Source organism: Cricetulus griseus, chromosome 2 (genome assembly GCF_003668045.3).
Source record: "Cricetulus griseus strain 17A/GY chromosome 2, alternate assembly CriGri-PICRH-1.0, whole genome shotgun sequence".
Classification (NCBI taxonomy): Eukaryota; Metazoa; Chordata; class Mammalia; order Rodentia; family Cricetidae; genus Cricetulus; species Cricetulus griseus.
The window spans coordinates 262,232,501-262,248,537 of NC_048595.1; the positions used below are offsets into that span (position 1 = coordinate 262,232,501).

Genomic DNA, 16,037 nt, shown 5'->3' on the forward strand with positions numbered 1-16,037 from the left:
GAGGGGTGCAGGGAGAAGGCGAGCGGGGGGGGGACAGGGGGGGAAAACAGGGGGCGGGAGAAAAACACGGCGGTGGGAAATCCCTGCGCTGTGTATTCGCCAACCCTGGGCAAAGCTGGGCAGGGCCGCGCGTGAATAAATCTCATTAAGTGGCCGGGCGCAGGCACTGCAGCACCGCAGAAGAGGAGGGGGCGAGGCGGAGCGCCGGGCTCGCCCGAGCTGGGGGCGGGGGAGCCAGCGAGCGAGCGAGCGAGCGAGCGAGCGCCAGGGCGGCCCTTTTATAGGCCGAGGCCCGCGCGCCCCCGCCCCTCGCGCTGGCCCGGGCTCCGCGCACGGCGCACGGCCCGGCGTTACCTGAGAAGGGCCGGCTCGTCCCGCGCCCCGCCCGCCCCGCCCCGCCCCGGCCCGGCCGCCAGCCCGCCCTCCCTCCCGCGAGGCCCGGGCCGCACGAGATCTACGCCGCGCCTCCCTTCTCCCGCGGGCGGCTTCCCTTACCTTGTGCGGGGGGGGAAAAAAAAAAATCCTCTCCGCGGCCGCGCCCGCCTCCTCTAGAGGACGTGAAATGGCGGTCGGCGAGGCGAGCGCGAGGAGCCTCCAAAACCCAGCGCCCCTCCGAGCCCATCCATGATATCGGCGCTCCCCCGGCCCCGCCGCAGTGACCCAGCCCACAGGCCGAATCATCGATTCCTCGGCGTGCGCCGCGCGGCCCGGCTTCCCGCCGTGCTCTTGCCGAAGCCGCGCGCTCCGGGCCGGGGAGAACGCCTTCCTCGCCCCCCAACCGGGTCCCCGCCGGGGCGCGCGCCCGGCCCACCCCGCCGCCCTCCCCGGCCCGCCGCCGCCGCCGCCACCCTCGCGCACTCACACTCACACACTCACACACACACACACACACCCCTCCACCCCTCCCCCAGTGGTTGCGTCCGTGACATCATCATCATGGCAACAAGAGCTGCAGCTTGGGACCGAGGAGCCCGTGTGATTCCCGGCGGCGGCGGCCGTGGCGGCAGCAGCAGCGGCACCACCCGACCCGACGAACGCGCCAGGGCTTCTCTCCCGCTGCCTCTCGCCGGGAGCGTGTGAGGAGGCGGCGGCAGCACCACAGCCCCGCACCCCCGGCGCGTCGCCGCTCGTCCCGGCGTCCGTGCGAGGGGAGGGAGGAGGGAGAGAGCCGACCCGAGCGAGAAGGGGAGGAGGCGCCTCTGCGGAGCCGCCGCCGCTGCTGCCGCCGCTGCCAGGTCGCCAGTGGAGGGGAGGCGGTGGCGGCGGCGGCGAACATGTTTTCTGTGAGGATAGTGACTGCCGACTACTACATGGCCAGCCCGCTGCGGGGGCTGGATATCTGCCAATCCCCCCTCACCCAGCTCCCTGTCAAGAAGGTGCCGGTGGTACGAGTCTTCGGAGCGACCCCGGCAGGTAAGCGGGAGCGGGCGGGCGGGAGTGCGAGCGGCGGGGCGCCGGGGCTGCCCTCCCCGCCGCCGCCGCGTAGTCGCGCGCACGCCGGCCGCCGGCCCTCTCCGGGGTCGCTGCGGACTCTTCCCTCTTCCTCGCTCTGCTCGCCTTTTCTCCCGCGCGTGACAGGAGGCGCAGAAAAATGTGGGTTCGTGCGAGCGCTGCGCCCCCCTCCGCGGCAGAGAGGCAGCGGGCGCCGGGTACGGACTGTGCGAGCGGCGGGCGGGCTGGGGCCCCGGCTCGGTGGCTGTGCCTCGTCCCCCCAAGGACGAGTTCGCGGGTGGGTCCTCAGAGGTCGGTGGTTGGTGGGACCCCGGACACCCGCTGCGCCTCCCTAGAGCCCTGTTCTAGAAATGGCTTTGAGCGCTGAGGGGAAGTGTCAGCCCTGTTGTCAGGCGCTCGCTGTTGCCTCTTTTCACCCTCGCTCTCCTCTGCCCCTGCCGGAGAAGCTGTGGCTGTAGAAAGTGGCGCCCGGGGCCAGATAATCTTTCTCATTGAAGTGACCATGTGGTTGTGCTGGAGTGCAGGTCGTGACTGCTTAGAGTTTAATGCCTCGGCGGGGACAGAGCGGCATCCTCAGGTGCAATGCTTTCAGGAAACGTGCATCCGTGGAAATAGGAAATGCGTGCTTGTGTCGCCCCACATAAAATATTACACTTAACGGGGTGAATTCGTTAGGAAACACAGCCAAGCTCAGCAGCAGAGACGTTTTTAAATGCCTCTAGGCTGGGTTGTAGGGCTGCATTTTAAAAATAGAAAAGGGGGGGGGGACTATTTCGAAGAAATGGTGGGAAAAATGACAGAAGCTATGTTCTGGAACACTCGTTGGAATTTATAATATAAATAGGATAGTGGCCAAATACACATGGTTTTCCTGTTTTCATTTTTTCTGTTTTGCTTTTTACATGCTTTTAAACTGTTAACGTGAAATGATAGAGCGGCTTTCTGGAGGAAGATGTTCTTGCCCAGGTTTCGCCCTATGGGATTTTAGATAGCATTTCCCACTTGATGCTCCTTGGCCTCATCGCCACTCATCTTTGTTATTATCGTCAGCTTCTGTGCACTACCAAGATGATACCACTTTCCAAAATGTAGGCCCCCATCCTAAGCTATTACCTTTTAATGTGAATTCTCTTTGTTAAAAATGTCAATGCTATAAATAAGGTTTGGCAAAAGACTCCTTTTTCAAATAGTGGGAGTTTGACGCTGTGAACCGTGGAAGATAGAGAAATCGAATGCTGTTAACAGTTTGTGCAGAGTACAGCCCTTGGTACTTGAAAGACTGGAAGATAAGAGGCATTATACTGTTCTGCAGGATAGGTTTTCTACCTTTTTAAATATCGTGGTGCTGTCTTTGTTTTGATGGGAAACACCCTGCTTGTTCTCGATTCAGGGGCAGAGAATGATAAGTGAAGTTGATTTTCAAGTTGTAGAGCAACATGCTAATAGGATGTGTTGTGGTGTAGCAGTTTGTACGCTGGTTGAGTTGCTCTTCTACAGTTTTGTTTTTCCTGCTACACTCACTAAATATGTATTTCTGGGTGATTTTAAAGGTGTATTATGTAAGAAAGTTTTGTTTGTGGAAATACAGCACAGATTATCACTAACAGCACAGTTTTGTGGAAGAATATCCTTTACATATATATAGACTGTGGTATATACACCTGTGTTTCTGAATATTGGAATGTGAAATATTTCAAAAGAAGTATTTATCTCTTCTTTCCTTCCTGAATATCTTACAATAGGTCACTAGCCCCTAATTAAAAAAAAAAGAAAAAAATCACTGTATTATGGTATACTTTGAAATGTCTAATGTAAATGAATAAAAACATACTTTTCAAACTTCAAATTGCCAGAGATTATCCGGTTGAAAGAGGTAAAATTTATAGGCTTAAACAAAATTTTCTGTTTCAAGCATGACACATGGATGAATATAAATGTCAGTTTAGCACTCAATGATTCATTCATTAATGTATGTTAATAATTTACTTGGTTGGATATGCCTTGGAGCTGAGGTCAAGAGAGAAAACAATAAAATAATTCCTTACATAGTATAAAACAATTCTTGTCTCCTCAACAAGAAGAAAATTGAAGTAGTTGGCATACACTGAACGTCTACAGTTTTCATAAATCAAGCATTTCTTAATGTTAGAAAATCCCAGTGGAATTAATATTAATTCAGTCTCAAAAACTAAGCTGCAGAGTTTTCTGCTTTTGAATTCTCTTCCCAAAGAAAACTAGTCCAGGCCACATAGAGAAATAAAACTTGAAAATAATAATGTAATAGAGAGGTCAGAACATTTTATTAAAAATCTAATGCTTGCCGGGTGTGGTGGCACACGCCTTTAATCCCAGCATTTGGAAGGCAGAGGCAGGTGGATCTCTGAGATTAAGGCCAGCCTGGTCTACAGATCGAGTTACAGGACAGCGAAGGCTGTTGAACAGAAACCCTGTCTTGGAAAAAAAAAATTCTGAATGCTAGAATTTTTATTGAAAACAAATTTACTACTACAAAATGCAGGTAGTTTACATCTTTACTAACAAGCAAACTACATGAATGAAAATTTGTAACATCTGATAAGTCCATGAAGCGCCATAAACATGTCTTCACTTTATAGGTGTTAATTATGGAAGTCCTTAATTCTTTACTTTGGTTTGGAGAAAAGATGTTTTTTAAACAGAATTTGCTTTTCAAAGGAAGGCCTGAAAAATAACATCAGAAGAATATTTCTCTCAAAATGGCTATTTAAGAATTATAAATTCTGAACTGATTGGAATACTGCTATTGCATGAAAAGTAATTTTCTGCTTTAGGAAACAGTCCAGTTAACTTTTGCTGTCCTGTTTTAAGGACATATTTTGCATAATGTAAACAGTGTCTTGTATTTAAAAGCCTCTGTGTTTTGAGTTGGTGAAATTTGCGAATATATACATACTTTTTTTAGGTAACATGTTCATACTTGAAGTTCGACTGATGGGTTTGATCATTTGCTAAGTGAATATGGTGATTTCTTATTTTCATGTGAATGATGAAATTACTTTTAAATTTAAATCTTTGGTTCTTTCAAACTCATTAAAATTTTTTATATTTATTTTCATGAGAGAGAGAGAGAGAGAGAGAGAGAGAGAGAGAGAGAGAGAGAGAGAGAATGAGAATGAATGTACATGGGTGGAGATCAGAGGGAATCCTTCCACCCTGTGAGTTTCTGAGATCAAACAGGTCATCAGGCTTCAGGCAGCAAGTGCCTTTAAAACCAGCTAAGTCTTTTCATTGGCCCTAGACTCATATTTTGTTTAAAAAAAGTTTTGAACATTATTTTGGTGCAACTGTGTCCCAAGCATTATTATTTGTAGAAAAAAAAAGTGTTTTTTTCTTTTATAACCAACATTCTGGTAACTTGTCTTAGTGAACAAAAAGCAAGATTATTACCAAAGTATGAGATCCTGCCTTTTCATTTATACTGAATGTGGGTGTGACTACTCAGGGAATTCACATAGAATCCTACTGAGGACCTGACTCAGGTGAGGAACTGGATGCTGTCCAGTTTCCACATCTCATCCCATGCTTCATTACTTGATGTAGCACCCTTCATGCTGAGCTTAGATGATTCTTGGTTTTCTTAGCACCAGGTTAAATATAGTTACCCTTTCAAAGAGCTTCCCTTGCTGAAAATGCAGAGTTAGGAGTAAATAGAAGAGCTGCTTGCTCTCAAGATTATGATCAGGAATTTCACTACTGTACCTTTCTCTCCTACTTTGAAGTATTTTTATAGATTGTTGGAGATAGTAACATGAAATCAGATGGTTCTTTACAAACATAGATTATAATTCTGAAATCCTACATGAGTATAGGGGCTTATTTGACCCATTTCTCCTTCTATTTTATAAACCTAGCTGCAGTGGACTATTATAATGACCTGTTTTGGTAAGTTGGTAGATTATTAAATACAGTTTTATAAGTATGATTTTGAAAACTATAGCGTTTATCTTAGATTCTCAAAAAATTGAGAATCTTGTTTACTTTTTAGCTAAACACTCAAAAATATCTTAAGGTCATGTAAGACCTATTCAGTTATAATTATTAGAGATTTTCTGGAGCACACAGAGATCTAGTTAGGCTAAAGTTGTCCACTTTAATAAATATTTGAAGTCCCAAATAGAAAGCTTGACTATTTTTATGTAATATATTTGACTGAAGTCATATCAGCAAATCAGAAGCAGGCTGGAGCCCTCTTGAATCTGGAACACTATGGAGAAGCATAGCGTATGTCAACATATTCTGTGTGCCTTTGTTAAAGCAGCGTTACCCTCCAGAAACTCAGAAAATAAGCAGTGATAGACATGGAAGTGTAAATTGAACATCGAATGATTAGTTTGAAATAGAAATGTGTGTAAGAGATAGTGAGGACTCCAAAAGGAGAGTGAGGCGACCACCTGACAGGCAAAAAGGGAAGTCCAGGGAAGGCGTCATGAAGGAAGTATGGATTAAGTCATTTTAAATTTTTTAAGAACTAAAAATTTGCATAGAGGAACAGATACAAGGTAGCTCACAAATGAAGAAAAGTTCTCTCTGCAGGGCAGCTTAGCACTATATACCTAAATCCTTGAAATATTCCTTTTTGACCCATTGATTCTAGTTTGGAGGATTTCAGTCTATGAGCGTAAGTCTTTTGGCAAATCGGATTTTCTTTTTTATCTATCTGCTTTTCATTATCCATCACCATCCTAGTCCAAGCTCCTGACATTTTTGAAAGGGTTAACAACAATAGCCTCCTAATCTTGGTTTACAAAGATCTTACAAAGTCTTGCATAGATTGGCCCTACCTTTCTGTTCAGTCATGGCTTGAGCTGTATTCTTCTTGCCTTGCTCTTTGTACTCCTGCCATATTGGCATTATTTCAGTCCCCCTTTCTTGCTATGCTCCCTCCCACATTGAAGGCATTGTACTTGTTCTTCCCTGTGAGAAGAATATTTTCTTTTCCTCCTTCTAAAACTCCAATTTATCTTTCCTCGGGGAAGTCATCACTACCCACAGACATTTAAAGCTCCTTCATAACATTGTTGTAGTTGTTATTTTGTGCATGTTGGAGATTGATGTTTAGTTTTTCCTCATTGTAACCTCCAGAAATGCTAGTAATTTTTGTGGTTGTTGTTGACTCTTACAGAGCTATGCTTACCAGAGAGCTTAAAACATAAGCATTCGTTGCAAGAATTAATCAATGGATGATAGTCATCACAGGAAATAGCCCCAGATATTTAACAGTTGGGATATAGTTACATAAAGAGGGAATGTTTCAGCAAAATAATATTCATTCCTGAATCATGCTTTAGATTATGTAATAACATGGAAAATATTGTCATATTTTGTGAAAAAATTAGTTTACAAAATAGTCATTTAAAATGCAGAAAAGTTTATTGAAACAAAGGTTGATTCTCTATAGGAAATGTGTTTTGTACTTTTCAGATTTTCTACAGATAGCATGTATTGGTTACATAGTTTGTAAAAGATTGTTCACATGCTTGTTAAGAAAAAGCCAGTTTCTTAGATGTGCTTCAGAAATATAGTAAGACAAAGGTTTAAGTCTCATTAGGGTCTCCAAAATAAATATCCACCCAAATGCATAATTGCATTATGGTGTTTTGATTGTACTTAGCTAAGAAAATTGCAAAGGCATTTTTTTCTGTTAAAGTAAACTGGCAATTTCTAGTTGAAGTATATCCATTTGTTTGTGTGAAGTTATTTTAATTTTAAAATATGGGTGTGGGAGTGGGTATATGAAGGTATGTTTTCTTGTGTTGAGGGTCAAACACTGTGCTGCATATATTAGGCATGTACTCTACTCCTGAGTTCTATCCCTAGGATTTAAAATGTTCATGAGCCTGGCATGATTTTGCTACATGATAGCAATGCAACAGAGTAAAGCTCAGAAACGAACTCATGTATGTTAGCACTTTAAAACAAAGGTACTATCTTTGATCTTTCAGTTGAGAAAAAAATGCTTATTTAATAAGGATTTTAAAGATAGATTGTTACTATTCTGGACAAAAAATAAGTTGGCTTTCAGAGGAGTCAAAACAAATGTGAAGTAAGAAACAGGATAATCATTTTTGATGTAGCTCAGAAATGATAAATGCTTTTCAGATTATGAAAAAATGCTGAAGCTAGATTCTGAATTTTATAGCACAGAGACAAAATTTTGTATTGGGGAAATCAGAAGCTTAAAGGTAAACAGACTAGTAAATTCATTTGTACTTTTGAAAAGGGACCAACTTCTTCCTAATAAATAGTTCCTGCCAACAGAGAAATGAACAAGAAAATTCATGTGAAAAGTGCTATATGTGTATAGTATTTCTTATAAAGTTATAATTATAGCTATAACATATTCCATCATCTGTTATATTTGCAAAGCTATTTAGGATAACTTGAGAATAGTGAAGAAAGAAAATGCCAGTCTCTTACATTGTTGGTAGGACTATAAAGGATTCATGCTCTATGTAAAGCTGTTTGAGAATTCCTAGAGTTAAAAGTATACTTTTTTTTATTATAAATTAGCAATTCCCCTCAAGAATTTTGTTTCACATTTTTGCATATGTGTCAAATAGAATGTAAGAATATCTGTGGCTGCATTGTGATACAATGCTGCATGTGTATCAGTGGTGCCATGTCGTCAGAGGAAAAAGGAAAGGTGAAAGACTGGAGTGTGTTTTAGGTAGAGAAATCGGATGTGATGCTTATGTACTGTTTGTTGTCAAGATAGGAAAATTTGATGATAGTAATTGCCACCAGTCAGTAGAACTGGTTTAAGTTGTAGTTATAGGAATTAGTAAAGCAGAACAAAAAGAAAAGATCCTAATAATTGCTGTAAACAGCTGCAAAATGATTGTTACAATATTAAATATTAATTTTTGTTAGAGATCTTCTGATTCAGAGCCTTTTTATGTGTAATTTTTTCCTTTTTCTTTTAAATTAGGAACAATCTTATTTTGTGTATCAATCCCAGTTCCCTCTCCTTTCCATTCTCCCATTCCCCCACCCACCCTCAACCCATTCTGCTCTATAGAAAGGGTGAGGCCTTCCACGGGGATCATCAAAGTCTGTCACATCATTTGGGGCAGGGCCTAGGCCCTCCCCTGTGTGTCTAGGCTGAGAGAGTATTCCTCTATGGGGAATGGGCTCTCAATGTCCATTCGTTTGCTAGGTATAAATGCTGTTCCATTACCAGGGGACCCATAGACTGCCCAGGCCTCCTGACTGACACCCACATGCAGGGGGCATGGTTCCATCCTATGCTGGTTTCCAATCTCTCAGTCTGGGGTCCATGAGCTCCCCCTTGTTCAGATCAGCTGTTTCTGTGGGTTTCCCCAGCAGGATCTTGACCCCTTTGCTCATCACTCCTTCCTGTCTACAACTGGATTCCAGGAATTTGGCTTAGTGTTTAGCTGTGGGTGTCTGCTTCTGTCACTGGATGAAGGCTCTATAATGGCATATAAAGTAGCCATCAATCTCATTATAGGGGAAGAGCATTTAAGGTAGCCTCTCCACTATTGCTTAGATTGTTAGTTGGTGTCATCCTTGTAGATCTCTGGACATTTCCCTAGTGCCAGATTTCTTTTTAAACTATAATGGCTCCCTCTATTAAGGTAGCACTTTTCTTACTCTCCTCTATTCTACCCCCAACTCAATCTTCCTGGTCCCTCATGTCTTCCTCCCCCTTCCTCTTCTTGCCTTCTCTTTCTCCTAAGTCCCTCTCCCTGTGCTCCCAATTTGCTCAGGAGTTGTTGACTGTGGCTCATTGTAGGGTGGCCCTAGTGGAATAGAGGTGGAAAGGGAGGCTTTTCTGGGGGGTACCTATAAACACCAGGGTGAGTAATAATTCTTTTGTTTTTGAAATGCTTACTAATTGGAATGACTTCAGCCATCAGCCTCAGCTGTTTCTTGAGGGAAAGAGATTTTGGAGCTGCTCTGAACTTGTATTCAAAATACCTGAGGAGCATGCCATCCAGTGCAAGGTGCATCTACTGATGATAACAAGGAAGCAGAAGGTGCCTGGGCAGGTGGGGGGAAAAACCACCTCTAGGTCCAAATTTCAGTTCTGCTTGCTATGTGCATTTGATGGACCATTTTAGCTTGCTGCAAGGTAACTAATAGAATATGTATGTCCCCTTTAAAAAAAAATTCTTCTCGATGTGAGAAGTTTGGCTTTAAAATTCATACACATGAATTTTTGCATTACCTATGTCAAAGAATATCATAATACGTTGAATCTTAACACACAGATTTTCACTAACTACCATAGAGATGTTCCTTGCGTCCTTCTGTTATCCAAGGTGTTAAAATCTACTAACAATGTGAGGGTGGAGAATTATTATTTTATATATATATATATATATATATATATATATATATGTATATATGTATGTATATGTAAAACTTTATATGTGAGAATATATACTAAATAACACACACACACACACACACACACACACACACACACACATATATATATATATATATTTTTCACACACATGAATTTTAGACAGGCAGCAGCTTCAAGCAGTGTCTAGTAGTTGATTAGTATGGGGATAGGTTTGAAAGCTGGGAAACTGGACAGCCTTTACTACTCACATTGGCCCTTACTCCCTCAGATTAGAGGGGATATTGTAGGAAGATATTGATGGTAGAATGATTGATGTCATTTACATAGTTTAGAACTCTTTAAAAGCCTACTATGTCTAGAAGAGGAGAGAATATAATTGCAGAATACATTCAAGTAAGTGTATGTGGGGTGTGTGGATGTTAATTGATCTTTAATAATAATAATTAGAATTTACATAAATGAAGAATTTAGGGAAGCTAGAAATGAAAATCAATATTAGAATTATACACAATTAAAAATGTATTAGACTTCTCAGATTCTTTTGGTGGTGTGCTTTTTCCTCTGGCTTTTCATTGGATCATAATACATTCAGTTAGTATACAGCAAAAAAATATTTCAGTTGAATTAGGTTGCATTTAAAAAATAGGGTAGGTTGCCATTAGTTTTGAAGACATACTTACAAGTTTAATGAGTGTGATTTGTGATATGCTTTGGAGTGTGTGTTTGGGGCCTAGTTTCTATTTTAACACCACAATGATACTAAATAAGAGGAAATCATAAGAGTGAGGATACAGTGAACTTTGAGTACAATTATCTTAACTTGTAGTTGCCATGCAAATATAAATAAAATGTAGATGGGTATCTTAGGCAATCAGAAAGACACTTACTATTCAAACATGATGTAGATGTATTTAGGGTACCAAAATACTTAAGTAAGATTAAGACTCCCAGTTACAGTTCTTTAACCTTTTGGTGTTTTTTTGGTTTGTTTTGTTTTGATTTTTATTATTCTTTGAAGATTTCCAGATGATCCCGTGTTTCTTCTGGTTCTTACAGATTTTTAAATATTTCAATTGTTTAAATGAAAATTGGTTGCTTAGTTATTATTGGGAAACTGGACTGTTTTCTGCAGCAGAAATTGAATATATGTCTAGCAAAGTGATTTCTGAAACAAATGGATAGTCATTGTCAATGGAAAATTACTTATATATATTTTGTGGCCAATTCTATTTTAATTTTAGATGATAGTTTTGGAAAATACTAAGAAATCAGTTTCCTTGGGGACGATTATTTAATTTTCTTTGGGTTTGGGGAACATTAGCTATATAAACAAATAAAAGAGTGTTGCCTCAGAAATGCCTTGTCTAATATTTAACAGCTTGTAAAAGTTTTCTATTTTTCTTACACTAATTACAATTGCCAAGAAAGTGTAACAAGATTTAAAAGAAGTCATTTAGTTTGAATATACATATATTTACACTTAAAAGTAATTTATATATTAAATTAGGTTTGTTTAAGATGTGAAAGAGACGGCTTTGTAAGTAAGAATACATGTTGCTGTGTGAAAGAATGTAAAGTTAAAACATGTTGGCATACTCCTAGTTTCTCAGAACAAGAAAATGACTAATCTAAATTTCATTTCAGAATAAAAACCAAGACAAGCCACATAAAAGCAACCTAAAAATTAAACTGTCATCATATTATTTGTTTTAAAACTATGGAATAATATATCTGAGGAAGATTACTCTCAAAATTGTTTTTCTCAATTTCAAGTAAGTAATTTATTTTGGTTAATATATTGGGGGTGAGGGGGGTGGGTGATCCTTGGCATTGAAGTTGATACTCATCCTTAAAAGTAACAACTCAAATATCCAGCTCTTTAAGCCTCTGGCTTCTTTGATCACTCCCAGAGTTTATCTTCTTGGTTTTCCAAGTCCTGACCCTTTCCCACACTACTATTAAAGGACTTACTGCATTGAACATGTAGAGATAGTCATGTAGTTCTATCCTCAGTTATACCCCCTCACCCCGCAATAACTCCTCCATCTTACTGCCTTCCGTGCTGAGATACCCTGGGCAAGTTATTTTACTTCTATGTGCCTTAACTTCCTTCTCTGTAAAACATGAGTTTTATCGATTTCTACCTCACAGGACTATTATTACTGAATAAAATAACAAGCAAATGCCTGCCATATAGTAGCATAATGTTACCCTTTTTTATACTTGTTTCTAAGATCTTCTTTGTTACCTCATTTGTACTAAGTGCTCTTTAACATATTTCAATTGAAGTGAAATAGAAAATGTAACATTTTGTTAAATTTATGCATTCCTCACAATAGTTTAAAAGTAGATCACTTGCACATTGTGGGATAGGCTCTTTATAGTTGGTCAATGACTCATGTCTTTAGATGAAAAAATTATGTATTTAAAACACCTTTTAAAAGTTTGCCAATTTTTATAATCACCTCATCCAGGTATAACTTTAAAAACAAAACAAAACCAACCCTTTGTTTCATGTAGGGCAGGGCAATGTCCATGTCTGATCTTTCCTTGAAAGTGAGCAGTGATAAGTCATTGATTAAGGAGTAACTATAGTTTTCTGAATGCTGCAGATTAAGTTAAATGAATTTCTTTAAAGGAGCCTGATTTTCCATAGTCATTAGTAGTGCTTATAAAATACATAAGTTATGGTAGAACATATTAAAAGCATATGTCAGATGTCACAATAAAGGTGACGTGTCAAAAGGGATTTATTGCTTTCCTTGTTTTTGCCTTTTGTAAATTTATAATAAACATAGAAAAAATGAAGCCTCTTGTTTTAAAACCTATTTAAGATTGTGAAATATATGTCGAATGATTCATTATTCCCTAGTGCTTTAATTCTCTTCACTATATATTTTATAAATATATTTCTCAGTTTTTTTTTTTTAATAATTTGTTAGGTTTTTTTCCCCACAAAGTCAGAAAGATCTTCCAAGTTAATTTTGTTACCATATTTTGGTTGATTAGGTTTAAGGTTTCTAAAATAGAAAGCATATGTTAGTTAAGTACTTAAATTTTACACTATTTTTAGTAACAGGTGTTGGACCATTTTTTGATCTTTACTATATATCATTTTCCAAGTAATTTATTTAGTCCTTGTAACTATAAAAAGTACTGTTTTCCCTGTTTTACACCTGAGGAAATGAGATGTGAAGAGGCTCACTGACTCTTGTCTAAGTTTGTAGCATATTTGCCTCAAAGCACCTGAGATCAAACGAGAGAACACATATTAGGTTATTACTCATCTAGACGAAAGAAACAGAAAAGCAAATATGTGATGTTTCAGAAAATTGTTTGTAAATGACAGTGACTGTGAGCATATTCTTAGTCTCAGTAATAGTACACTGGTTATCCACATTGATCAGTTTTTTTCCTAAGCAGTATTATCTGTTCTCAACATTTTGTGATCATTTAGACTGAATTACTTTAGGTAAATGTCTTTGTAAGAAAATTGGACTTCGAAGTTTATCTAATAGAAAATATTTTTATAAGTTTAGTATAATTAAGGAAGTAGTTTGTGAATCTACAGTCAGACCTTCATATCTGTAGGTTTTATATTCAGGAATTCATCCAGTCTTGGAACATATTGGGGGAGGAAAATCCAATTGTATCTGTGCTGTAGGAGTACAGACCTGTTTTTTCTTGTTATGTTTCTCAAACAACTGAATATAGTATCTACTTACTTAGCATTTATATTGTATTTGGTACTATAAGTAACCCATAGATAATACATGGAATGCTATAGATAGGTTATGTACAAGTACCACTCCATTTCATAGAAGAGACTTAAATATCTGAGTTAGAAGAATAGGGACTTTGGGACCAGTCCTATACAGATAGTAGAGACAACTATATTTTCACTGTGGAACTTTAAAGCAGAAAAAATAAAGTAGAAGTTTTATTTGATCACAAGTCTTATTTGTGTACCCACTTTTAGTGTACATTAATCTTCCCGTAAACTTACTATTGTCAAGAAATAAATAGCTATATTAACCTGTGATTCGGGGCTCCTATTAGTTAAGCATTTCTGCTACTGCTTTTCTGTGTGCTTGTTTATATGTCTGCCATTAGCAGATAGGTCAGGTGGTTAGTCTAGAATAGTTTTATTTGGTCTGGAATTTGGTACTGGCTGTTAGCTAGGGTGCCATAGAACCGTAAGTTCCTAGCAGGCTAGTCATGACTCTTCATCTGAAGATAACACCAGAGTTTCTAGGAGCAGCAAGTAAAGGCAAGCCCTGTTATATTTTCTTGTTTGATGGTTCAAATCAACTCACAAGGTTGTCCTTAGGGGTTTCCTAAGGATGTATGGCTAATTAAAGGTCATTATAATCTGTTATATTTTTGCTGACTGACTCATATTTCCCACTTGCTGACACTATGACATTGTTCCCTTTGTTAAATAAGTAGTATTTTTTTTTAATTTAAAAAATAAAGTTAGGGATTGAACCCTGTGTGTGATGGACAAGTATTCTGTCACCAAGCTATACCCTAAACTGGAGGTGTTTTCATAAATAGTGTATTTGATGGTTCAGGTAAACTTAATTCTTTCTGTTACTCACTTTTATTCTATTTTTATTCTTCTGCGTCCCATTCACAAATACCTACATTGTATACCACTAACTGTACAATAAGGTATTTATTGTTAGATAAAGTTTCTTAGCTGTCTGCCTTATACAGAGACCTGAAAAAGCAGGTAATTGCAGTATTTTTTAAATGACCCTATACTGTATATCATATATATCTTGTGTACCACATTTTAAAAAATGTTCTACCAGACATTCCTTAAATCATAAAAATTATAATACAGAGGTTGTTTAATCTGTACTGCCATCAGAAATGAGACCAGATATTGAAGATTTTGTTCTTGTGTTTTATTGTCAAATCTGATGGGTAAAAGTGTAGGTCTCAGTGCAATATTAATTTACATTTCTTTATTTGTGTGTGTGTACGTGTGCATGTGCTCATTACAGCATGCATGTATGGACTGGAGGACAGACAACCTTGTGGAGTCAGGTCTCCCCTTCCGTTTTTTACATTGGGTTCCCAGAATCCAGCTTGGGGTACCAGGCTTGTGTAGCAAGTGCCTTTATCTGCTGAACTATCTTCTGGGCTCCTGCATTCTTTTATTATAGTAAGATTGTCTTTGTATATGCTTGAGAGTCGTACACACATATATGTGCATGTGTGCATACATACATGTATTTTTAGACAGAAAGTATTTCTTATAGTACAGGCTGGCCCGCAAGTCACTGTTAGCTGAGAACGATCTTGAACTTGATCCTCTTGCCCTGACTTCCTTAGTGCTGGGATTATAGGCATTCACCACTATACCTGGTTTATGTGGTACTGGGGGCCAAACCTGGAGCATTGTGAATGCTAGGCAAGCACTTTGCCAACCAAGCTACATTCCCCAGTCCATACGTTTCTTTTAAAATACACCATTTCTCTTTTCCTCATCTTCCATTTGGAAGTCTTGGTTCTGTGTTCTTTATTTAAATAATGACTTTTAAAATTTTGGTGTGTGTGTGTGTGTGTGTGTGTGTGTGTGTGTGTGTGTGTGTGTGTGTGTATTTTAAATGGACCTTTAAACACATTCCAATGAAGTTATACCTAAATATTTGGTACAAGAATGGAAAGAAAAGATCCAGCATGGACATATATTATTTGGAGAGTTTATCCTTAAAAGTCTGTGGTTTAAAATTTTTCAAAAATGTCCTGTCATTTTTTCTTCTTCTTCTTCTAGATTTGTTTCTATTGTGAGACTGTTTTCTGACATAACAGTCAAGAAATAGGGCCATCCTTTAAAGGACTATTTTTAGATGATCAGATTGTATAGCATAGATAGAAAAAATGCTTCATATTAATTAGAATAATTGTTCATAATATCATTTTGAGTCTTGCCTGTTTCACATTGTATATATAGTTGTGTATTTAACACAAACATATACAACAGTAGTAGTTCAAACATTGCTTTATCTTTTCAACCAGCCCCTTTCCCTAACCAACCATGCAGACATTAGAATGACTACATTATTAGTTTCTCATTGATCACATAAAAGAGAGATAAATAAAATGTAGCCATTTTGGAAAAAATAATAATGCTGCTCACTACCAAATAGTAATCCAGAGGTTATGAAAAACTTCAGAGAGCTGTGGAAGAGACAGCAGA

The 16,037-nt window shown here is 39.4% G+C and overlaps 1 protein-coding gene across 5 annotated transcripts in view; it reads left to right on the plus strand.

The window, feature by feature from the left end:
- Positions 1-942: 942 nt before the first annotated feature.
- Positions 943-16,037, plus strand: part of Rev3l (REV3 like, DNA directed polymerase zeta catalytic subunit) — a 142,732-nt gene continuing 127,637 nt past the window's right edge. For 4 of the 5 annotated variants that reach the window (XR_003482698.2, XM_027402162.2, XM_035440360.1 and 1 more), the window contains exon 1: positions 943-1,413. Coding sequence is in view for 3 of the 5 variants with exons in the window: in XM_027402162.2 (XP_027257963.1) it covers positions 1,275-1,413 (139 nt within the window). In the remaining 2 variants the exon portion in view is untranslated. Of the gene's footprint in view, positions 1,414-11,470; positions 11,599-16,037 lie in introns of all 5 variants that reach the window. The other variant, XM_027402163.2, reaches the window with a different exon arrangement.